Here is a 25,944-nt window from a genome sequence, read left to right as displayed (position 1 = left end):
ATGTTGCGCCCGCCGGCTTGCGCCAGCAGAGGGCGCTGTCCAGCGTGACTGACTTGCCTAATTGATCGGCATCAGAAAACTTTCTTTTCCAAGTACAGACGTGTACGAGGAATTTGTCTTGGTGCAGATACCAACACAGAGCCAATAAGTAAGGAGAAAATATAATAAAATACACAGACCAAGACAAGTACAGTACACAGTACAATATGCAGTGAAAATATGCAGTGTTGGCACTGCATTCTGTTCGACTCCGGGATGCATTAAATCACTAAATCAAATGATCAATTTCCGTATATACCTTTATGTCACAGCTTTTTTTCTCTCCCAAAAATAAACATCTTTACTGGTTAACAACATAATCAATGCAATCAGATGATTCTCAGTTATTACATATTACCTTGTATTTCCAATAGAGCGTGATCATAAAAAAATAGTTTATTGTACACTGCTAATAAGACTGTATATTTATTAACTGACACCACTTATTAGTAAACCCTTGAAAAGGTGAAAGGTGTCCTAGATTCTGCATTGGCGATGTGGGCCACACCTGCGTCTTTCCTGCACATTCTGTGAACGCAGCGGGAGACCTTAAATAGTTGTGGTCACGGATCAATGAGCCAAGGCAATCAGCTCCTTCTTTCAGGTGGAATGAGGTTAATTGATATATTGAAATCCCCGCCAGCATGTTGTTTTCCATGCGTAATGACGCACATTAACCTACCTTTTTACTAAAGCCTATGGTCTGTAGTCTTCTGATCTTTGTTATAATCTTTTTTGGGGGGGGGCGTTGTTGTACTGTGTCAACTACAAGAAAATACTCCCCAAATCAAATGGGCTTTTATTCATTTTCAAAACGTTTGCTGCATGAAAATAAAACCACTGAAGATACACGAGGCTGTAATGTGAGCTTCCCATTTTGGAAAAAGAGATATATCATTGTGGGCGGCGCAGTGGTTAGTACGGTCACCTCACAGCAAGAAGGTCCTGGGTTCGAATCCCGGGGGTAGTCCAACCTCGGGGGTCATCCCGGTTCGTCCTCTGTGTGGAGTTTGCATGTTCTCCCCGTGTCTGCGCGGGTTATGTGTCTCCTGATTTCAACGACAATGTTTTGATAACACAAATGTGACAGAAGATAAATTACCTTCTTCATCGGCCCCTCGTCTGTTTGTTCGAAGTCCGATGACGTGTCAGAAAGAATCCCCGGGACGTCTTCAACCCGGGAGCTCGTGTACACGCGCAGCATTCGCAGTTTACGCTGCTCGCACAGCTCGCTCACCGTGACGTCATGGGATACTGTGTTCTGCCTAAAATCACCAATATCTAACCGGAAGTCTTGCACCGGCCCTTTGGAGGAATTTCTGGACAGACAGGTGTCGTGTGCCACCTCCATTTCTTGTTCTGACCTGATGATAAGTGCCGTTATCAAAGTGGAGCCATCCCATTTCAACTCGTCGTGTTTTTATTCCCAGCACCAGGGCCCGCTGCTGCTGCTGTGTCGACAGGGGTTTTCTGTTGAGCCCCCAGTAGTCTGTCTCTAACTTGCTGCATGACAGCGGACTCCACTGACCCGGCAGCTCCTGACGTTTCGTTTGTCACAGTTGTTTGCCGACAAAAAGCTCGGAGTGCAAGTCGGTCCCCATATCCTGTTGTAACCGGTTATTTTCTAGCCCGGCGCGGGATTCGATACGAGGTGTACTTCACCACAAGGCGACGTCACTAACCGCTCGGCTAAAGGGTCAGACCTGTTAGCTAGGGGCTAACGTGTCTTATTAGTAGTTTACACTATGATCTACTGTCCTAATTCCTCATCAGTCATAACGTTTATGACACTGATGTCAATCTGTAAGAAGCAGGGAAAATGTCAGTACATGTTTTTAAAAAGGAAATTAAAAACCCCAGGCACAGGACCTAGCCAAACTAGACTAGGATGAAAACATTAAACGTTAGCCCATCCACAAAGCATGCAATGAGATAACGGCGGCGCCATTTAGCCTACCTTCTCATCTTTTAGTTGGTTGATGACGCTATCAGCTATATTTCAGGTTTTCAGAAAAGACAATAAATCCACTTCTGCTGCCATTCTATCAGCTGAGCCAAGGCTAGGTGGTAATGCGCCACAGGAAGTACTATTTCGTGCTCACGAGTTACTATCTTGCGTTCACGAGATACTATCTCGTGCTCACGAGTTAGTATCTTGAGTTACTATCTCATGCTCACGAGATACTAACTCGTGAGCACGAGATAGTTAACAAAAACAAAGATTCGCCCATGTCACCTTAGGGGCTCCGTAGAAATCTGTCAACCAAAGGAAAAAAAAACATTTGATTCTCGTTTTTAATTTTGTTTTTGAAATCAACAGTGAACATCGTTTTGCATTCTTAGTTTTGTTGTACCTGAAACAGAAAGTAATTAGCCACCAAGTATATGGATCGAGGTAAAAGATTTAAACTGTTAGCTAGTGTAAACTACTAATAAGACACGTTAGCCCCTAGCTAACGGGTCTGACCCTTTAGCCGAGCGGTTAGTGGTGTTGCCTTGTGGAGCAGTACACCTCGTATCGAATCCCGCACCGGGCAAGAAAATAACCGGTTACACTAGTGTTGGTCTGCTGATAACTGGAGTCTTCAGCCTCTGTGGGCGTGAATCGCTCAAGCCTCAATGTTGTGTCTGTTAAACAAAGTGATCCTCTGTCTAGTGTCTGCTAAAAGTCAGTGGCGGCTGCTGCTAAAAGTTTCGGGGGGTGGGAGCGCAATTTACCCGACAGCTGCTTTAATGTCCACACAGTCACAGACTTATTAAGAAGGACAATGTCGCCTATAGATTTTATCAGGGTTCGTAGACGGTGGATGATTGAATGATTGACAGTCGAGACGAGGCGTCGTGGTGGGTGTGAACATGATTGACAGCCACGAGAATTTTCCAATCACATTAGATGAAAAAACATTAAAACAATACCAATTCGCTGCCAATAAAAGTGGGCGTGTCTGGGGCGCACGGAACCGCGCCCCATGGAAAATCTGACGAACCCAATTAGACAGCAGCCTCAGGTCACGTGCTCGCCACAAGTTTGAGAGCTCACATAAGGTATCGTTTGACCGGCGCCCTTCACCCAGGAAGTATATGTCTTCGGACAGAAACCAACCAAATACCATTTGGAACCAATATTTAATGGCTGCTGACAGGCGCCCGCAGACTGAAAAACACTTTTATTTCACAATTATTTGCATCATACAACTAAATTATAGTAGATTTCCATCTCTTGATATTTGAAGGGGGCGGCCCCCCAGCACCCTGTGCTGGCTAGCTGCCACTGCTAAAAAATTATATTTTGTAGAATAAAGAAGTGCTCTTCCATCTGAATGTTAATGAAGTGCTTCTAGACTCCTCACCAGAGGAGTCCAGCCGGAGTCTGTGGTTCGGTGCATTTGAGTTTCTGGTCTCAGTTTTAAAGCCAGATGTCGGAGGTGCAGTCTCCTCCGGGGTAGCGCAGCTCATGGGCCAGCACCGGCCCTTCAGGCTCTTTACCAAAGTCCACCAGGAAGTCCTCATTCACGGAAAGGCCACCTTTCACCGTCTCCACATCGATTTGCATCATAACTGAGCCTTCCCTACAGGGGGAGAGAAATTTAATAAAAAAACAAAAACAAAAAACATGTTTTTGAGCAAAGGCCAACTTTTAGGTTTCATCAAAATCAATGTTTTTCAAATTATACTTTCATAAATACAATTAAACGTTAACAGGTACATTTTGTCGCTAGCTTTGACTTAATTCAAACCACTGACGCTCATTTTGTACTAAAAGCTAAAAGGCATCTAAGATGTATCTGAAAATCACAAACTATTTTTACATCAAATCCTAGCAGCCCCTCTTTGATCACGCTCACTTAAACAATTGCATTCTGGGTACTTTGTTTGTTGTCAGCTGTAGGATGGTACTCCTAAAAACCACACTGTGTCTTTACTCAGCAGCTTTCAGCCAAACAGCCAGCACCTGTCTCACCAGCCTTTCCATGATGCCACTGACATGTACTTGGCCAATTACCCCGCTCTTCCGAGCCGTCCCGGTCACTGCTCCACCCCCTCTGTCGACTACCACAGACTACCACATGTCTCCTCCAATACACGTGGAGTCGCCAGCCGCTTCTTTTCACCTGACAGTGAGGAGTTTCACCAGGAGGACGTAGCGCGTGGGAGGATCATGCTATTCCCCCCCAGTTCCCCCTTACCCCCCGAACAGGTGCTCCGACCGACCAGAGGAGGCGCTAGTGCAGCGACCAGGACACACCCACATCCGGCTCCCCACCTGCAGACACAGCCAATTGTGTCTGTAGGGACGCCCGACCAAGCCGGAGGTAACACGGGGACTCGAGCCGGCGATCTCCGTGTCGGTGGGTAACGGAATAGCCCCCCTTTATCAGTGTCTTACTTGATCATGTCTGGGTAGAACTGTTTGTCCCAGGCGCTGTACAGAGACGTGGTAACGTACAGACGGCGGCCATCCAGACTCAACTGCAACATCTGGGGACTACCCTGGATCCGCTTCCCCTGGATGGACACACACACACACACACACACACACACACACACACACACACACACACACACATCAATGAATGGTTAGACAGAAAAGAGAAAGACCAAACAGACTGATATATAGACATAAATCTCTGAAGCTGCATGTGATAACCTTTTCTAGTAACATATTAAAACGTATTACTGCTGTAATCGGGCTGTTGGAGACGCAATTACACATTCAGCTAAACTTGAGACTCTTCGCTATCCCCTATTGTCATGGCCGGCGTACTGCTATGTACACTGGCAGGAAACGGTAGCTCCAGGCAGGAAGTGAAGCGTTTCACATAACATCTTGTTACATTCAGCAGATGCTTGAGTCCTGGTGGACGCTAATGCTCGTTTACCTGGTCATTTCAAATGCATTTTTTTCTTTTGTTAATGTAGTTTATAAAGAAGACAAATTAGTAAATATAAATAATTAAACGTTATTAAAATTCAGCTCGGTTGTGTTGACCCACCATTTACTCATTTGTTGTCTGGCATAATCAGAAGTGTCATTGCAGTATAAGACTACTATAATATTGTAGCGAATTCGGGGGACAACGCAGCCACAGGAACTGCCGTGGCCGGGAAGCGAACCTGTATCGCCCGCACCGCAGGAGGCATCGCTAACCGCTCGACCAAAGGGTCAGACCCGCCAGCCAGCGGCCAGCGTGTCTACTTATCCATGCATGTTACAATATATATATAAGACTACTATATATATATATATATATATATATATAGTAGACTACTATATACATAAGACTACTATATATATGCATATATATAAGACTACTATATATAGTATACTACTATATATATATGTGTGTGTGTATGTATAGATATGTGTGTGTATGTATATGTATATGTATGTGTGTGTGTGTGTATGTATGTATGTATGTATGTATGTATGTATGTATGTATATGTATATATATATATATATCAACAGATACAGGAAAAAAGATATTAATGCATAGCAGATATTAATGCATAGCAAAGATTTTAATGTATAACAATATATATATATATATACACACACACACACACACACACACACACACACACACACACACACACACACACACACACACACATACCCTCATGCATTCTGACCATGGTGCCGCTTTTGTGGCATGCACTTTTTTAAAGGAGTAATATAAAAAGACAGTAATTGTAGTCTAGTCAGTAAAGCACGATATAGTTGAAAATGTCTTGTAGCAAAAAGTGACCGATGTCAAACATGTTTGCGTGTCCGACTGTGATAAGACCAGAAGTAGGATATTTCAAATATAACCTTATCTAGCGAAGCAAAGGCTAATCCAGCCTATCATCACCAGCTCCGTCTTATCGAGAGCCCCTGTACGGAGCACACTGGTGTCCTACCACACATCATCCGACAAGGAAATTGGTGTTAAATGACTCAGCGCTGAAATGTACTTTGCACAGACTAGTTTGACAGTGTACGCCGTGTTTCTTCATCAGTAAGATCAGTTAGTTTATCTGAGTCCAAGACTTTGCCATCAGGACACAGCAGTAACCAGATATAGACCCCAGACTGGTTCCACACCACAGATCCTGATCTATCAGGCCTGCTAGTCATCTCTTTCAAAGTAAAGAAAAAACATTTGATTTAAGATGGATTCAAGAACACTGGGGAGTTCGATCTGATTGGTTGGTAACTGAAGAGAATATTCGTATCACATTCATATTAATATTCGTTAGATATTAAAAAGTCCTGTTTCATTCTACCTTGATGACCCGTGGGGGTGGCTGAGGTTGGTTCTCTGGGTCCTCTAGTACTCGAACCGGACCATCAGACGTGATACTCCCTCCCAGAAAGACCTGAGAAGAACCCGGCCAGAGAGAACAGGGTCAGAGGAACCGGATTCTAAAATAGTTCTGCAAAATCACAAATACTAACGCCGTGTCTCAACTCCCGTTCTTCCGTACTCACGCTTGCAGAGTTTGAGTTCATAAGTGCAGTGACACCAACAATTATGGCAAAGTGTTGTGGATGGTGTGTTCATTTTTTAAAAATTTTTATTGACAAACTTTCAAATATACAGATATTACAGACATGTGCTCAACAAGATTATAAAAACGGGTAAGAACTTCACAAAAGGATAAAATAAAAGATAAATAAGAAGAGACAAAAATTAACACCGGGGTAATGAACTACATTATTATAAAACAATGAGAAAGAATTCGTATCATAAACTATCAAATTATTCCTCTTTAAATAATTCATCATACATTTTCACGGTGTTACTGCTTGCTTTTTTTGGGATCATTTATAAGTCCAAGAGTCTTAGCATACTCTTTAAATTCACCTAAAAATCCCAAAAAATTGGGGGGCACTTTCGTTATTCTGCATTTCTGTATGTGAAATTTACCGTTTGGGATGAACAAATTCACAATGAATTCAATGTTATTTTTATCATGTTCAAAATAAGTAATGACGTCTTTATATTCAAATTGCAATGTTGTGTTCAGTTTTGCACAGTATGTAATTCTTAATTCGGGTTCCAAAAGGTTATTGAATTTATACAATGGTAAAATAAACGTGTTAGCGATTCTGGTTCACTACTGCAAAAATTGAATTTGTTTTCTACATCTGAGAATTTGGAGAAATAAATGTTTGTTGGGTATACACTGTGCAAAACTTGGATGTGGACTTCTTTGACCTTATTGTTGCTACAGAATTTATATGGTAACAACCTTCTGCCAATAAATACCTGCAAAAATCCTGTCCCAAACAGCCTTCCCTCTAGGAGTAGTTTTCTCCTTTTCATAGAATTTATTACGTATGTGTTTATGTGTGCATTTAACATTCATAATGTCAATATTACTAATCTTCAACGTAGGTTTTATCCTCGATGCGTCTTGATATTGCAGATGACTTTGCATTAGAGGGGAAAGACCTTGGGGAACAGCTTTCATGACATAGTTAAACTCTCTGTTTGTAACAGGAAACGACTTGACAGGGAGGAATCGTTCATAACTAGGCAACAAACCGTTGTCATCAAACAAATCACTTAAATGAGTTATAATATCTTTATCTGCCCAATCTTGTTTGAAAATAGATTTGTTCCCAACGTAACAATCGCAGCCGGGCGGAACATTCTCGCCAACATTTGACCATGATTGTCACCCGTGTAATGTCCACGTTGTGTGAAACAGGGGACACACATAAGCAAGGATAAGCACCTCCATTTTTATTAAAAATTGAATTAAATTCGAGTGAACAAACAAGTCGGCAGATAGTATGGAAAATACAATAGCTATTTTGGTAGGTGACAGCTGCAGTCAGATGATGGCGATAATGCTCCGCCCGGTGTCAATTCGCCATTAAAAAGAAGAAGAAGCGGTCAAACGTTGCGATTGTCGTTTCCAGTAAGTGCACAACAGCCATGTTCCATTTGAGACAACACTACCCTGTCAAAATTCACGCACTACGCAAGTAAGTACACAGTGTACACAGTGTACTACATGGAAGTGTACTAATGGAAGTATCCGAAATGAGAAATAACCTAATTCTGAGAACTTGCCAAGAACGCCGTATTAAATATTAAAGTGCTGTGACAAAGCCTGGAGAGGTGGAGCAACTTTCAACAGCTCCCTCTGAAGGGACCGACGGTGGCTCTGCCCCCCATTATCTTTCCAGGCGGACTCTGACAGCTCAGGTGTTGGTGTGCTCGGGTGAAGGTCAGAGACGAGATACACGTGGATTCACATTATTCATAATACACACACAGCCACATGGAGTCTGCAGCTGCAGAGCTCAGACCAACACTGCACAGAAACGCAAAACCCTCCTCGCTTTAATTCAGTGTTCTGGTGTTTTCTCTGGCGCTACAGGAGAACGGCGAGGCAGCATATGTACAACAGTGCAATGCAGACACACAACTGTATTTCTTAAACAAGAGCAACTCGACCCTAGGTCATTTTAGTGAGTTTGCTGACATCTACAGGTCAAAAACGATCTAAAAGGGTAAAAACCTGCCAGGCTGGTCTTGGTACTCTGTGATGTTAGCATAGCAGGATAAACATAGCTGCAGCTAATAACCTTAATAATGAGTCTGGCACACCTAAATAAAACACACCTTAATCTAATGCCTAAATCAAATGCACCTCAGCATTGACAGACAGACAGACAGACAGACAGACAGACAGACAGACAGACAGACAGAGCCAGCACTAACATTTGTCAGTAGCACTGTCAAAGCTGATTCACTGACACACTTGCTTGACACACAAACAGACCCATTATCGATTTTATTAGCTGCAGCTGTGTTTATCATGCTACGCTATCGTCACAGAGTAGCAAGACCAGCCTGTTTTTTTATTTTATTCCTTTCCTTGAACAAATTTTTTTGGATCATTTGGACGGGAACACACCTGGCCCACCAGTCGTGGGTTCCTGCGGTCTGTGATGTCATACTGCCTGATGTCACCATGCAGCCAGTTACTGAAGTAGAGGAACCGGTCATCCAGCGAGACCAGGATGTCTGTGATCAGACCTACAGAGAAAGTCAGCAAAACCCTCAATCAACCAGTCAATAAGCCACTTAGTGGTTCAGTCAAAACCTCAGCCAATCAATCAATCAATCAATCAATCAATCAATCAATCAATCAATCAATCAGTCACAATCCCACTCAGTCAACCAGTCACTAAGTTAATCAGACAAAGGAAGCCCAGCTGGATTTTGTTATGGCTGGACTTTCTCTTTGGACTGAAACGTTCATTTTTGCATGTGGCTCTACAGAAACCACGTCAAACCAGTTTTTTTAAAAAGAATTCTCTATAAAAAAAAAACAAACCCTGACTCACAGAAAGCCGAGACTGAGCGCAAACTCATTATTCTGTAGTGACTGACCTCTCAATTAACCCGGCGTCCATCTGTGTCGGTTCTGAACTAGTTCGATTTATGTTTTGTGTTAGTTCTGGACTGGTTTAATCATTATTATGGGTGGGTTCTTGACTTACTAGGCATCTCGGGAAGGACCCATCCTTCCACCTTCTTCACGGGAACTTTGATCACTCGCTCTGCCGCCCAGTCACCTTTCTGGGGACAAGAATATACCACGTCTTCATCATGAATCCAACTAACCCTCATACGGTACTGACATCTATGAAACAAACTGGAGCCGTTTGATTTGGGAGCAAACCAGGTGAGACTCCAGACTACTGGTTATGGCTTTTGAACGGTTTGACTGGGTCAGGTAACGCTGGATTATTTGGAATCCGGTTAAATGGAGTCAAGAAGTTTAACTCACTTCATTTTATGTGAACATTACCAGGTGCCAACACAAGTGCCTTTAGTGCCATCAGTCTCAACTTAGATTTTAAAAAACAAAGTGCCTTAAAATCAGATTTTTGACAGAAATCACAGCCAATTGACAAAGCCAGTACGGAGTAAATGCACCTTCCTGGAGACTTTCTTCTAAAGAGTAGTCTTTAATTTCAGTACATATCCATATTTCACCCTGCCCTGAAGGTGCCCGTCCTCCTTTACACCTTCTCTATCAACTAAAGTCTGACTGGAATAGCACCATGTCCATGGTTAGTCTTCACTAATGCATGTGGTGTGCACTATATTTTTGCCATATGTGGCGTTTGATTTATAGTTTTGAGTTTTGTCAGCAGTATACTGTTAACACACATATGGTGTTGTCACGTCATGTTTTGGGCGTTTCGTAGAAAAAGAGAGACAGATATTTATTAGTTTAAACCAGTTAATAGAAAAATACACTGATACAAAAAGTTTACTTTAAGTTCTGTCTACATTACGATGCAGTTGTGGTTTGTGTGCGTATGTCTCCATCTGCTGTGTCTTTGTGTGTGTGTGTAGTAAGCGATGTGGTCCTTGTGTATCGACCTGGGTTTTGTAGAAGCGGAAGACGGTCCCCTGCAAGGCACACCCCACGTAGCCCTCAGTGGCGTCGGGGTTGTGGAGGAAGCGAACCTCCAGCGGGATGGCGCCCTCCTCGCCCAGGTCCAGAGTCTGCAGCTTCTGGTGGCTTGTCCAGTCCCACACATGGATGGCACTGCCATACTGACCTGAACACACACCACACATACAGACACACACCAATACACCACACATACCCCGACACACCAGCTAGTCTCTGTTAAGAAAATGCTGTGACTGACCTGTCCTATTTTAAAGACACACTGAAATGAAAAAGAAAGTATTTTTCTTCCTTTCAGTCAACTATCCATGCCCTAATGTCACTCTGATCATTCATTCATTCATCATCAGCCGCGTCTCCGGGGTTGGGTCGACCCGACCACTCTGACTATGTGTGCCAAAAAATGTGGAAAAAATGTTGTTGTTTTTACATCAATACACATTCCTTCTCCTCCCTAGAGAACTTACCGCTCAGTGCTGTTTGACCAATCGCGTACTGAAATTCACATCAATAATTCAGTCATAATCATCCATCTAAGCCCCTTTATCCTTTACAAACTGTGGCGTCCCATCCATTTTTATGAATCAACACTTTATTTCTATAAACAGTCAGTCGATGTCCCCGTGTCACAACTATATAGATTCCCCCCCACCCTTTTTTCTCCCCAATTGTATCCGGCCAGTTACCCCACTCTTCCGAGCCGTCCCCGTCGCAGCTCCACCCCCCTCTGCCGATCCGGGGCAAGGCCGCAGACCACCACATGGTTCCTCTGATACATGTGGAGTCACCAGCCGCTTCTTTGCTCCTGACGGTGAGGAGTTTCACCAGGGGGACGTAGCGTGTGGGAGGATCACGCTATTTCCCCAGTCCCCCCCCCCCCAACAGGCTCCCCGACCGACCAGAGGAGGCGCTAGTGCAGTGGCCAGGACACTTACTCACATCCGGCTTCCCACACGCAGACACGGCAAATTGTGTCTATAGGGGCGCCCGACCAAGCCGGAGGTAACACGGGGATTCGGATCGGCGATCCCCGTGTTGGTAAGCAACGGAATAGACCGCCATGCTACCCGGACGTCCCAACCATATAGATTTAACACTTACACAGTTCTGATGTTAGCATTTTATTGTTATCTATAATAGTTATTAAAGTTAGTAGTCATAGTAAAACAAAACAAATATTCCCGTGACTCTAAAATGATGATAGATGATGGACAAGGGAGACAGAGGAACCAGAGAAGACTCACCGTCTTTCACATGAATAGGGTTGAATCCATCAGCGAGGGCTTTCGGAGCACCCCACTCAGTGCTGATCATCACGTTGTGTCGCGGTTGGTACCAGAAGTCGTAGCCAAATGGCGCCGCGTCGCCGGGCTGCTCCCAGTTTCCCACAACCTCAAACGTCTCACCGTCTAGAAGGACAAATCCTCCTGGGAGACAATGGACACAAACCTGTGGCTCTTTACCTGAAATGCCATGTGTATCAGTATGTGCCGTGGTAATATACCGCATTAGAAACGATCAACTACTCCATCAGGACTGACATTGTATCAGGCAAAACATAAATACAAGGACTTGAACATGAGATAGTCACATTACAGCAAACTGGTATTGTGTACAAAACACCCACTTTCCTTCTCCTCTGACCAATTCTTTATATCCGGTTTGGTACCGCCAACTTTTCCAGGGCATGTGAAGACCTCATACAGGCCCTACGACTAGGTGTGTCACGATTTCGATTCTAAATCGGCGAGTCTCCCATTAGTTTCTTTCCTCTCCACCCTGCCTACTTGCGCGTGTACGAAGAAAAGAAGAAAAAAAACAACAACACTTCAAAGAAAGACGACACAGCGTAGCCTGCGGCTGCACTTTTCAAGACACCACGGCTACTGCCAGAGCCGGAGATGACGGAGAAGCAACCGGACTGGAAAATCCTCCTGCTGGCCTGAAGTCACCGGTGTGGCAGCATTTTGCCTTCCCTGTGATTTATGTCAACAACAAACGCGTTGTTGACATGAGCCATCTAGTGACTCTTCTGTTTGTTTTTGTGTTTGTTTGTTCCCAATTGACTGGTAAATAAGTTAATTTTCCCCTCCGTCCACTATCCGAACCGCTTATCCTGCTCTCAGGGTCGCGGGGATGCTGGAGCCTATCCCAGCAGTCATTGGGGGGCAGGCGGGGAGACACCCTGGACAGGCCACCAGACCATCACACAGGGCCGGCCGACACACACACACACACACACACACACACACACACACACACACACACACACACACACACACACACACACACACACACACATTCATACATAGGGGCAATTTAGTGAGGCTGGTTCACCTGACCTACATGTCTTTGGACTGTGGGAGGAAACCGGAGCCCCCGGAGGAAACCCACGCAGACACGGGGAGAACATACAAACTCCACACAGAGGACGACCCGGGACGACCCCGCCCAAGGTTGGACTACCCCAGGGCTCGAACCCAGAACTTTCTTGTTGTGAGGCGACCACGCTAACCACTGCGCCACCGTGCCACCTATGTTATTATTACATTTTAAATAGTATTTAATCAATTCATTCATTAATTTTTTTATTAATATTTAATTAATAATATTTAAATTTGACCAATGGCCTTAGTGTGGTACATTAAAAAAAACTGCTGTTATATCAAACCATGTAGCTTACCTTTTTAAAGAAGGGAATTTGAAAATGTAAATGACAGTTGTGAGGGCACAAAACCAACGATCTGTTGATCTTTGCAAATAAAGACTCAATAGTCTAACGATGGCACAGCCATCAGTGCTGAAAAATAATATTTAAATCGAAAATTGAATTGAATTGTGACCTTAAAACCGAAAGTCAAATCGAATCGTGGACTTGGAGAACCGTGGCACCTCTGCCAGCAACAAGGCATCAGACCCAGCCAGGACCTTTGGATGTGAACCTAAAATACTTCCCTAAAACTCTCCTCCATCTTCCATGCCTTGTTAATTCAAACACCCATCATCCTCTCCATCCTGAAGAGACTCCCCCCTCGTCAGACCTCGACCAGTACAGACCTGTTTCTCTCACCCAAAAATCAGATTTTTTTGGACTTTGCTTTCAAGATGCAGTAGCTTGTCTTCTCCATGACCAGCTGGAGACAGCTGGAGATCATACCAAGGCACTCCTCGCTAATTTCAGTTTAGCTTTTAACACAGTTCCACATCAACAGGTCATCAGAAAGCTCCACAACCTCTAAGTCCGTCCAGAGCTCATTCACCAGGTACACAGCTTTCTCAGGAGCAGACATCAGGCCGGCTCCCATCCTCGCCATCGATACCGGCATCCCTCAAGGCTGTGCTTTATTGCTTTATTCATTTATTTATTTATCTGTATTGCTGTCAATGACTGTCACGGGCACATACATAACACATTTTTAAACATTCAGACAACACTGCTGTTTGAATCCTAACTTTAACTCCTCGACCTCTTACCAGGAATCCAGCTCTTCACCTTCTGATGTCCAGTGTCCCAAATACTAAAGATTTCATCAAGAAAGGCACTGTCCCCTACTCGGCCCTCATCAGTGGTGAGCCAGTGGAACACGCTGATGTTTTCAGGCATGTGGACATTTACCTTAGATCCCAATCTGAGTTTGAGTCTACATATCACATACATTCAAACACACTCAACAGCAACACTGTGTTAGAACAAAACTTGAGGCCCTAAGTTAGCGCGCTGTATTTTCTGGCTCTTACCTTTGCCGTTTCCGGAAGGATCACCCATGCAGCTGATCATGATTTGGCCGCTGGCCAGACAGTGGCTGGTGTGAGGGTTGGCCAGCCCACACTTCCAGTACAGCTCTGTTGGCTCCACTATCTGAAAGAGAAGGGGGGGGAAGCTTTTAAAAGTAGTCCAAGTGTTTCTTTTTATACACTTTTCATAACTGTTCCTACTTAGGAACAGAATGTGTTTTGCTCCTGCAGACCTGTCTCATTGCCTCCAATAGGCTGATATTTTCTGGTACTTGCACATTTTGCACACAGATATAGCATTCTAAAATACATAAAACATCAACCATATACATATTTATATTACTTTGAACTCTTTCATTTTTAACTTTCCACTCTATGTAATTTTAAATTGTTTCTTAAAATATGTTTTACAGCCAAGAGTCACAATGAAGCAACACACTGAGTTACATTACTAGATTGTAAAAATAGATCCTGTTTCTGATTCATGAAGTGATTTTGTGTTGTCTTCAATTGGCATTGTCATCCAGATGGAAGTTGATTTCAGTGACACAACATGGCAAAATAAAAACAAAGTGAGTTCGAGTGGTTTGGTCTCACGCTGTGACCGGTTCCTCCAAAACCCTATCAGTCCAGTTCTTCTTCATCCATCACAGTTCCAGTCAGTTCTCATCCAGAGGGAATTAATGTTTCATTTCCCAGTCCAAAATGTAGCTTTAAAATTAGGTGAATAATTATAAAATTGCTATCATGCAGGTTTCCAAATTGTCCGGTGCCCCTGTTAAAATTTAAAGATGTGTAGAATCCCCAATACAAACATGTGACACTCAAAACCACATTGGCCATATTTTAGTTCTGCTTACTCCCATATGAATCATTTTATCTGCAAGAGCTGATTCAGTATTATTATCTAACAAATTATTAACAAATGCCAGCTGAATTTATACAACCACTACAATTCTGTTTTGCCATCATATAACACAAGTTTGTCATATGAAGAACTTTACAGAAAACAACAAAACGAATCTTGGAACTAATACAAAGAAGGTTAACGTTAATCAAACAGTTTGTAGTTCTCCTGAGAGATTAATACAGCAGTCATGATGTCCCATGATTATGTAATAAGTAAAATAGCTAGAAACATTAAGATCAATTACTGTTGTATGTCTTGTTAGATGGCATCACAGTTACTCCGAGTCATAAATGGGTACCAGAGTACTTCAATCCACTGTTGATATTCATGATGTCAGCATTCTAACCTAGCCGTAAATTTATAATCTCATACTATTTCACTCACTTTGAGAAACACTACTGGAAGAAACAACCTCAGAATAGTAAAGACAGTGGATCTGCTGAGAAGAATAAAGGATGACTATATACTGAAAACAGAAAAATGAAGTTAATCTTCTCTTCATCCTTGAAAGACTTAAGAGGAGAAGTGCATGTTAGCAAAGATTTCATCTGGCTGTGCATTATAACATCCAGGTTTGTCAGAGCTCCCCTAAAACACCCCATCATCAATGACAAACTCCCAGGATAGGCTCAACTGGACCATCTAAACCAACTACTTGCCTACTTGACTCTTTATCAGCAAAAATATTTAAAGACTGCTGGCCTTTCTTGGGACCTACAATGGTAGACATTGTTAATGTATCACTTACTACTTACTGGCACTGTTCCCAGCAGTTTTAAGACAGCTGTGGTCAAACCTCTATTTATGAAACTGCACCTTGAACTAGGGTCTCTTAATAACTATGGACCAGTCTGTAATTTTTCATTCTTTGTTAAAGTACTAGTGAGAGTTGTGTATCAACAATTTTCAATCCATATAGAAGAAAACTATCTATATGAACCTTTTCAATCAGCTTTCAGTGCCTATCACTCCACTGAAACTCTTCTGACAAGAGTGGTGAACAATCTTCTACTAGCTATGGACTCTGATTCTACTTGTGTGCTTCTACTACTGAACCTCAGTACAGCCTTTGACACCATTGATCACTGTATACTATTAGAAATAATAAATTGCAATTTTTGTGTCTCTGGCTTAGCTCTCTCTTGGCTTAAGTCCTACTTATTTGGAAGAACACTGTGTCTGCTATAATAATATTACATTACAATTCTCTGATGCTAAACATGGCACACCTCAGGGCTTGGTTCTTGGCCCTCTACTTTTCTCTCTTTATATTTTACCTCTTGGCCAAATTATATGCAGTTATGGAATAAATTTCCATTGCTATGTGGATGGTACTCAGCTGTATGTGCCTAAAAGGTCTAGTGATCGTACCCAAATGGCTAATTTAGAGGCCGTCTTGGCTGCTGTGGTAAAATGGATGTCACTAAATTTCCTGCTTTTAAATTTGGATAAAACTGAAATGCTGGTCGTTGGCCCTGCTAGACACAGACACCAATTTGATCAAGTAACAGTAACACTCAGCAACTCTGTGATTTCAATAAGTGTGGCAGCCAAAAATCTTGGTGTTACGTTTGATCAAACCTTTCCTTTGATAAGCACATTAAAGAAATCATCAAGATTGCCTTTTTTCACTTATATAACATAACTAAAATTCGGTCTTTCCTGTCTATGGCTGATGCTGAATGGTGTGATGTGAGTCTCCCCCGTGTGCATGTGTAGTCTATCCTCCTGCCAAGTCTACATCAATCAATCAATCAATCAAGTCGCATTCTACATGGTGATGGTGGTCACATGGCTCAGGTCTTAGGGTGTTCCGGTGACATCTCGACACTGCTTGGCATCCTCCTCATCATATTCTTCATATAATTTATAATTCCATTATAATCATGTTATCCTCTTTCAATGTTGTATTCTGTAAATTGCTTTATTCTGTACACACAACATCCATTACACATCTGTCCATCTTGGGACAGAGATCCCTCCTCTGTTGTTCTCCCTGAGGTTTCTTCCTATTTTTTCTCCCTGTTTAAAGGTTTTTTAGGGAGTTGTTCCTTATCTGATGTGAGGACAGAATGGACAGAATGTTGTATTGCTGTAAAGCCCCCTGAGGCAAATTTATAATTTGTGATGTTGGGCTATGCAACTCTCTGACATCTGTGCTTTCACTTTTGGACACAGGTTTGACTGAAGTGCTTGTTTAAAGGTAGAACAAGTAGGATTTTCCTAAAAATCAATCTATAGACTAATACAAAAATAATCCTTCTCTATCATCACTTATCATCACTAGTCATGTGTGTCAGTGTCTGTATCTGCAGAGACCCTGTCCTCTGCCTGTATTTTCTTATTATTCTCATTTTTCTGGGAATGAGACGTTTCTGGGCATTAACCTTTGGACAGCGTGACTCTAAAAAAACATAGTGACCAGGTTCCAGATCAAGATCGTAAGCACGCATTCAAGATGAAGCTATGACAATGGCCTGCACAGCGCCAAAAAGACGCAAATATAGCAAGGCAAAACACCACGTGAACAAAGCTCGTTCCAAAACAAGAGTGAATCTGAGGTTGGCTTTCATCTGCTGGAGAGCACTGAAGAAGAGGATGGGAATGAAGAGCGACACGAAGTTGGCCTGTATACTGGGATGTGTGCTGGACACTGCAGTCAGGGGGCGCACGCTTCTGGTGTTGTTGAGCCGGGGAGGAGGAGCCAACTTTGAATATTGTGTTTACAAACCGCAACAGACAAATCCTACTCGTTCTACCTTTAAGTACTCAAACAGTGCATACTAAAAGGGCGAAGATTCATTTCGTCTCAAACACATTTTTTTGCAGCAAAACATTTAGTCTGCCTGCAATGTTTCAACTTTCTGTCCCAAGTTATTGCACAAGTGGTTTTCAATGTTTCACTGGATATTGTGTAATATTGGCTGAGCTGCAAGGCCAGCTGTGTTAACATGTGAGAGAAAAGAGATTTTACACACAAGCCAGTTCATCACCACAGTTTCAGTGTTCAGAGTTTAGCTGTAATATTTGTAATTGACTCCTGGGCTTTCTAGTTCAGCATCTACATCAAATAATCTTAATGTAAAAGAGCAATAATGAGACCATAATAGACCGCCATGGGTTCTTTAAGTTCTGTCTTCATGAGAAACTGAGCGGAGTTAAAATTTAACTCCTGACATAAAGTCAACGGTCAACTTAATGTCAAGAAACTTGATTGTTTTGTTCTCTGAGATAATAATCTACGCATGAACGAGAGGGAGGACAGTGGAATGGTGAGGGTGCAAGGAGTAGAGGTGATGAAGGCGTATGAGTTTAAATACTTGGGGTCAACTGTCCAAAGTAACGGGGAGTGCAGAAGAGAGTGCAGGCAGGGTGGGGTGGGTGGAGAAGAGTGTCAGGAGTGATTTGCAACAGAAAGGTACTAGCAAAAGTTAAAGGGAAGGTTTACAAGATGGTTGTGAGACCAGCTATGTTATACGGTTTGGAGACAGTGGCACTGATGAAAAGACAGGAGGCGCAGCTGGAGGTGGCAGAGCTGAAGATGCTAAGATTTTCACTCGGAGTGATGAAGAAGGACAGGATTAGGAACAAGTATATTACAGGGACCGCTCGGGTTGGACGGTTTGGTGACAAAGCAAAAGAGGCAAGATTGAGATGGCTTGGACATGTGTGGAGGAGAGATGCTGGGTATATTGGGAGAAGGATGCTGAATATGGAGCTGCCAGGCAAGAGGAAAAAAGGAAGGCCAAAGAGGAGGTTTATGGATGTGGTGAGGGAAGACATGCAGGTGGCTGGTGTGACAGAGGAAGATGCAGAAGACAGGAAGAAATGGAAACGGATGATCCGCAGTGGCGCCCCCTAACGGGAGCAGCCGAAGGTAGTAGTAGTAGCAGTAGTAGTGTTCACTGAGATAATCTTCTGAAAGGATGGCCATTTTTACAAGTTTTGAAGCATAAATACTGTTGATATGAGTAAAAAAAAACTGCCAGGCTCATCCGTGAATGCATTAAGCGTGATTAGCCGGTAGCAACTTCCATCCATCCATTATCTGAACCATTTATCCCGCTCTCAGAGTCACAGGGATGCTGGAGCCTATCCCAACAGTCATTGGGCGGCAGGTGGGGAGACACCCTGGACAGGCCGCCACTCACACACACACACACACACACACACACACACACACACACACACACATACACACCTAGGGGCAAATTTAGTATGGCTGATTCACCTGACCTACATGTCTTTGGACTATGGGAGGAAACCAGCGCACCCGGAGGAAACCCACACAGACACGGGGAGAACATGCAAACTCCACACAGAGGACGACCTGGGATGACCCCCTAGGTTGGACTACCCCGGGGCTCGAACCCAGAACCTTCTTGCTGTGAGGCAACCGCTCTAACCACTGTGCCACCGTGCCGCCCACATTCGAGACATTGTAAAGGTAAATAAACAGAACAGCTGGACTGACAGAACACATTATTTTGGTTCTACATTGTGACAGTATGATTAGATATCTGATGACTTTTGGCAGTTTAACAGGTGATCAGTAGCCAGTTAGCAGGTAAGTGTTTGTTAAAAGTGGACATCAGCAGTGTAAACACTTCCTCCAGACAGTCGATAAACTGTTGTCTCGGTTTTCATTTCCGTCTTTTTTCTCAATCTTCTCAATCTTCTCAATCTTTCGAAGACAATGTCAATGGTAATTCTTGTTTAAGCCTCATTTTGTCCGAGGCTGACAGCCTCTCTCCAGCTGCTTCTCCTCTGTTGGAGTGAAGCTGAACTCTTAGAAAGAGGAGCTAATCTACAATATGATATTCCAAATCAGATTTGAACACAGACCATAATATCAAACCAGACAAGGGCAGAGCACTGAGCAGAGCTTCACTCCACAAAAACATCACTACACCGACAGGGTGTCGTATATTGTACTGATCGTAAAGCCCTCCGGGACTACCTTGTGATTTTTGGCTATACAAATAAACTTGGCTTGACTTATTGCCTAGATGGGAGATGGAGATCTTACAGAGCACACCTTTAATGGTTTAAAATTCATAAAACGATGGTCTAATGATTAATTTTCTCTCACAGAACAAAACATCCAAATCTCCAAAGGCTGTGTTGACTCAAGATCCTATTTGAGGGGGCATCCGGGTGGTGTGGCGGTCTATTCCGTTGCCTACCAACACGGGGGTCGCCAGTTCGAATCCCCGTGTTACTGCCAGCGTGGTTGGGCATCTCTACAGACACAATTGGCTGTGTTTGCAGGTGGGAAGCCAGATGTGGGTGTGTGTCCTGGTCGCTGCAATAGCGCCTCCTCTGGTCAGCCGAGGCACCTGTTCGGGAGTGGAGGGGGAACTGGGGATAATAGCGTGATCCTCCCATGCACTATGTCCCCCTGGCGAAACTCCTCATTGTCGGGTGAAAAAAAAGCAGCTGGCGACTCTATATGTATCGGAGGAGATGTGGTAGTCTGCAGCCCTCCCCGGATCAGCAGAGGGGGTGGCGCTGCAACTGGGATGACTCGGAAGAGTGGGGTAATTGGCCAGATACCATTGGGGAGAAAAAGGGTTAAAAAAAAAAGATCCTGTTTGAGGAGTTGAACCAAAATAAAAACACATTCATTTTCACCACAGAAACAGAGCAAAAAAACAAAAATAAAACAAAACAAAACAAAACCTCAGAACTGGACTACTCCATTCAGCTGCCATCTTAACCTGCTCCAGTTGAACCAGAAGGTGCTAATCATCTGAATAATCATCGACATCATCTAAATAATCATCTTAATACATAACATGTGACTGGCGGAGCTGACAGTAGGGTCTGGTGCTTTAGGTGTAGTAGGAGCGTTGTGAGGATGAAGGTGAAGCTAGCTTCTATTTCTGGTATATCGGTGGTTGTACCTTGTGGATGCGTGGCGCACGAGGGTCCATGCCCACGTCAACCACGTAGACGCGGGACGAGATGAGGGAGGGAAGAATCAGCCGGTTGCGTTTCTTGGAGCCGTCACTGAAGCAGCTGCTGCAGGCGTTCCAACCAGAGTGATGCAACTCATCTCGCAGGTTGGGCATCGGCAGGCGGTGGATGACCTGCCATATGGCAAAGGTTAAAAGGTCAGCTCTAACTTAAAGTTCAATGAAATCAAATTCAACTGAATGTTTTTCAACCAAGTTTATTCAGCTGTGAAAAAGCCAAGTCAATTTTATTTGTATAGCCCAATATCACAAACTACAAAGTTGCCTCACAGGGCTTTACAGCAACACAACATCCTGTCCTTAGACCCTCGCATCGGATAAGGAACACCTCCCTAAAGAAACCCTTTATCGGGGAGAAAAAAATAGGAAGAAACCTCAGGGAGAGCAACAGAGGAGGGATCTCTCTCCCAAGAGTGTATTCAGGGCAAAGGTTTCAACAACATAGAAGTTTTATATAATTCCTATTGGTGTACGCATCAAAATTAAGTTTTCTTTTTAAAAAACATCTACAGCAAAGAGGCGATTTCAGAGGCAGAAGGCTTCAAGTGGCCATCTTGAAGATTCACACTATATAAATGTTCGTTGAGATGCTATCTCTCATCGAAGGAGGTAACACAATGAATGATGATGGATGACAGTGAAGTCACAGACCTGGCAGTATGTTGGGGATTTGGGGTCAACATCCACAGTAGCAAGGTAGTCTGGTTTCAGGACGTTGGTGTTGCGGTAGATACATGGCAGATAAACAATCTCCTCTCGGGGACCTTAAGGGAACAAAACAGTTTTAAAAAACAAGGTTCCACATGTTAGTAAGAAATCCATCTGAAGACTAGTTCTAAAACTTTCTGTTTCCATCAAAGGTGAATGGGATGATGATTCAATTCAATTCATTTCAATTCCATTCATTGTAATTAAAAACAATGTGCAGGCACATGTTAAAAATGAAATAAGGGCTGCGGCTTTGCCAACCAGTGCAAGATAGACATAGACAAACACAGCAAACACAGTATCTATATATATAGATCAGATCATGTTGGTTGTTTTGGTGGGAACATTTTGCTGGGTACCTTTCCTAGTAAGATATAAACAGATGAAGACCAAAAGCTAAAAATAAGTTTAAAAAAAAAGGGCACGAGTACCAAAATATTTAAAAAAATATCCACAGACATTCAGTGGGTAGCCAGGTTCAGGTGGGCAACAGCTTGGGGAAAAAAGCTGTTTTTGAGCCTGGTAGTGCGGGCTCTGAGGCTCCTGTAGCGCCCCCCCAGAGCGCAGCAGGGAGAACAGTCCATGGTTGGGGTGGGTGTGATCTCTGCTGATGCTGAGACCCCTTCGAAGGCAGCATTTGTGATAAATGTCTTTTATGGCTGGGAGCTAGGTACCGGTGATATGCTGGGCCGCCTTGACAACCTGCTGCAGAGCTTTGATGATGATGATGATGATGATGATATCATCTCTAATTGATGAATACTCTGGACAGAACAGTTGCTGTCTCAATGTCCCATGTAGTTCTAAAAGGTTCTATTATAAACATAGAAAAACTTTGACAGCTCACAGATTTCCTGTTTTCAGTGAGACACCGTTTCCTGTACTACCCACAAGGCCACAACCGCAAAACACTGCAGAGGGTTGTGCAGATGGACGGCCCAGGACATCAGTGGATGCCAGCTTCCCTCCATCCAGGACATATACAATGGACGTAGTGTCAGCAAAGCCCGTAGGATTATCAAAAACCTCAGCCACCCCAACTATGGACTGTTGCAGCTGCTACCAACAGGCAAGCGGTACCGCAGGCTCAAAGCCCAATGGACTGTTCCAGCTGCTACCATCAGGCAAGCGGTACCGCAGCCTCAAAGCCTGGACCAGTAGGCTCCGGAACAGCTTCTTCCACCAAGCAACCAGGCTTTTGAACAAAGAACATTAAAAGACACTAAGCCTGGTGCCGGACTGATGGTACTGACCTATGGTCTTCAGCGGATCATCAGTTTACACACACACACACACACACACACACACACACACACACACACACACACACACACAAAACACCTTACATCACACACTATTTATTATTGTTACCGCTTTTTTGTTTGTTCTGTTTTGTTGTTATAGTATTGCTATTGCTGCTGCAGTGTTGAGGAGCTGAAACTCGGGAATTTTACTCTCTTATACTTTTATAATGAGGCGTAACAAATAAAGAACCTTGAATCTTGTTTCCCATCATGCCTCACCTATGCTAATGCTAACCCTTCACTTACCAGCCCAGTTTAGGCATTAAATCTAAAACTCTCCTCAAGGCTGACTTCATCGATCCAGACTTAAATATTAATGTTAGACATGTTTTTTAAATTCCTCATTAACATTTCAGACAGTGAAACTAAACCATGTGCCATGCACTGCAAAAAAAGACGAGCTTACCAAAAAGTTTTCATCTCGTTTTAAGTCTTAATGCTTATTTCAAGATATTACTGGTGAAATTTTCTTACCCCACTGGCAGACAGTATTGCTTGTTTTGAGAAAGTGTACTTTTTCATGATAATGGGACTTGACTGAAGACATTCATTCCAAAAAAAGGAAAGATCATCTTAAATCAAGTTTCCCCTTATAAGATTTCTATTCCTGTTTGGTGAAAATTCTTTATACCAAGTTTTATAATCATGAAACAATTACGCTTTCTTGAAACAAGCAATATTACCTGCCAGCCAGAGCTACCAAGAAGATTTTACTGACAACATCTTGAAAGAAGCATGAGACTCAACCACACACAGCACTATATAGTAGTAGTCACACACACATACACAAATGCACACAAACACACAAAGCTATATACACACAGCTCTCCACTGCAAATGGTTGAACACCACTGATTTAAACATTTAACATCGTGCCTATCAGTATCATGCACATTAACTCTATCTGCAGTGTGAATCTGAGTGCAGGTCTGTCGTTCAGGCTGAACTCTCACCCTTCATGGCATCCAGAGGGCTCCTGTATCCTGGTCCACAACCTGAGCAGCCAGCTGAGGGAAGGAAACCAGTCATCACAATGTTGGTTTCCATGTTTTATGGAATAACTTTGCAAACTGTTTTTTCTTTAACCCCTTAGAATCACGAGGCACGTGAGTTTCATCTAAGTGCACATTATTATTATTATTATTATTATTTAGTCAGAGCTTTTTGTTGGGACAGACAGATGGACAGATATATAAATTCTCTATCAGTCCTTCTCTACCTGAGGATTAGCTCAAGTTAAGTTTTGTTCAACACGCATCTTTTCACCAAGGGAGACCGAGGCAGAGCAACAAGACCAAAAGAAAAATATATGTAATTGGATGAACTCCATCTACATGAGCATAATTCATGCAGATCCCGTAGTGAATTCAGCAGCAGCTTTTCTATGTTGCACGCAGCCTATGACCCGAGGTACGGCAATGCATCTGACAGGTTTCATCTGATCAAGAGTTGGCGTGAAATTTTCCCCAAACGCCAAAATTTCATTTCAGAGTGGCGAATATGATCTCCATATGGGTCATTTCACTGAGTCGAGGGAACCGATGACCCAACCAAACGCAACCTGAATATCTGGCACTTTTCAACAAAGTTTATAAATAAGTAAATAAATAAATAAATCTGACGCTCGTCCGCCGTCAAGGTTTTAGTTCCGGAGGAGAAGAAAAAGAGAAGAAAAGTTTTAAAACAAACGCTCCTGACCCATTCTGCAGTTCTCGGTCGCGCAGCTCTTGAAGGACTCCGGATGTTCTGCAGGTCAGGAGGGCGGAGCGGGGAGGGGGGGCGGTGATGCGATAGGTGGGCGGGGCTTGCAACTGTCAACGTTCAATCACAGCCAATAAAGACGATGGAACATTTGCGGAAAAGATGACCTTCGAATGAAACTTTCACCGAAAGTTTCTGTTTCCGCTGGAAACCGAGGAAAGCGTGGCCGGGTGCCGTGAGATCTGTTGTGTGACGTGTTATTTCCGCCATTTCACGTTACAAAAACAAAATTATTTCTGATGAGTTTTAGTAGACGCCGTTCCTTTTGGCGTGTTTACGAGAGGAGCGGTTACGTAAGGTGAAGCATCCTCTGTCTTATCTGGACAAGTGCACGCTTCTCTGCTGAGTTCCGCCTCCGAACGACAAACGCCCCCCCCCCCTCAAAAAAAATAAAAAAGAGGGGGGGTGGCTCTCATTTTGCTCCTGCAGACCTGTCTCATTGCTCCAACAGACTGACATTTTCTGGTACTTGCACATGTTGCACACAGACATAGCATTCTAAAACACATAAAACATCAACCATACACATAGTTATATTACTTTGAACTCTTTCATTTTTAACTTTTCATGCTATTGTAACCGGTTATTTTCTTGCCCGGTGCGGGATTCGATACGAGTCTACTGCGCCACAAGGCGACATCACAAACCGCTCGGCTAAAGAGTCAGATTTGTTAGCTAGGGGCTAACGTGTCTTATTAGTAGTTTACAGTCGTCACCCTCCCCGGAAGCGCGCCCTCGTGCTTTCTTATTCCCGCGCTCCGAAGAGACTTCTGAGGATCTGCACACTTCCGGATCCCACCGCTGCCACCAATGTAACCGGTTATTTTCTTGCCCGGTGCGGGATTCGATATGGGGGGGGGGGGGTACCGCACCACAAGGCGACATCACTAACCGCTCAGCTAAAGGGTCAGACCCGTTAGCTAGGGGCTAACGTGTCTTCTTAGTAGTTTACACTATGTAATTTTAAATTGTTTCTTAAATTATGTTTTATGGCCAAGAGTCACGGTGAGGCAACACGTCGAGTCAGATAACTAGACAGTAAAAACAGATCCTGTTTCCGGTCCGTGAAGTGATTTC

General features: G+C 43.4%; 1 protein-coding gene across 1 annotated transcript; it reads right to left on the bottom strand.

Annotated features, from left to right (window-relative positions):
* Positions 1-3,153: 3,153 nt before the first annotated feature.
* On the bottom strand, positions 3,154-24,886 carry selenbp1 (selenium binding protein 1). Its single transcript, XM_056285978.1, has 12 exons — positions 24,805-24,886; positions 24,060-24,113; positions 21,746-21,858; positions 21,023-21,208; positions 14,210-14,330; positions 11,716-11,898; positions 10,438-10,619; positions 9,546-9,624; positions 8,957-9,078; positions 6,308-6,400; positions 4,427-4,545; positions 3,154-3,608 (listed from the first exon to the last, which is right to left on the bottom strand). The coding sequence occupies exons 1-12, from the start codon at positions 24,806-24,808 to the stop codon at positions 3,446-3,448; spliced, it is 1,419 nt and encodes a 472-aa protein (XP_056141953.1). The 5' UTR covers positions 24,809-24,886; the 3' UTR covers positions 3,154-3,445.
* Between the last annotated feature and the right edge of the window lie 1,058 nt (positions 24,887-25,944).

The sequence above is a fragment of the Lampris incognitus genome, chromosome 9 (genome assembly GCF_029633865.1).
Source record: "Lampris incognitus isolate fLamInc1 chromosome 9, fLamInc1.hap2, whole genome shotgun sequence".
Taxonomy (NCBI): Eukaryota; Metazoa; Chordata; class Actinopteri; order Lampriformes; family Lampridae; genus Lampris; species Lampris incognitus.
Note: the sequence above shows the minus strand (reverse complement) of the source record. Positions and strands in the feature narration are given on the sequence as shown.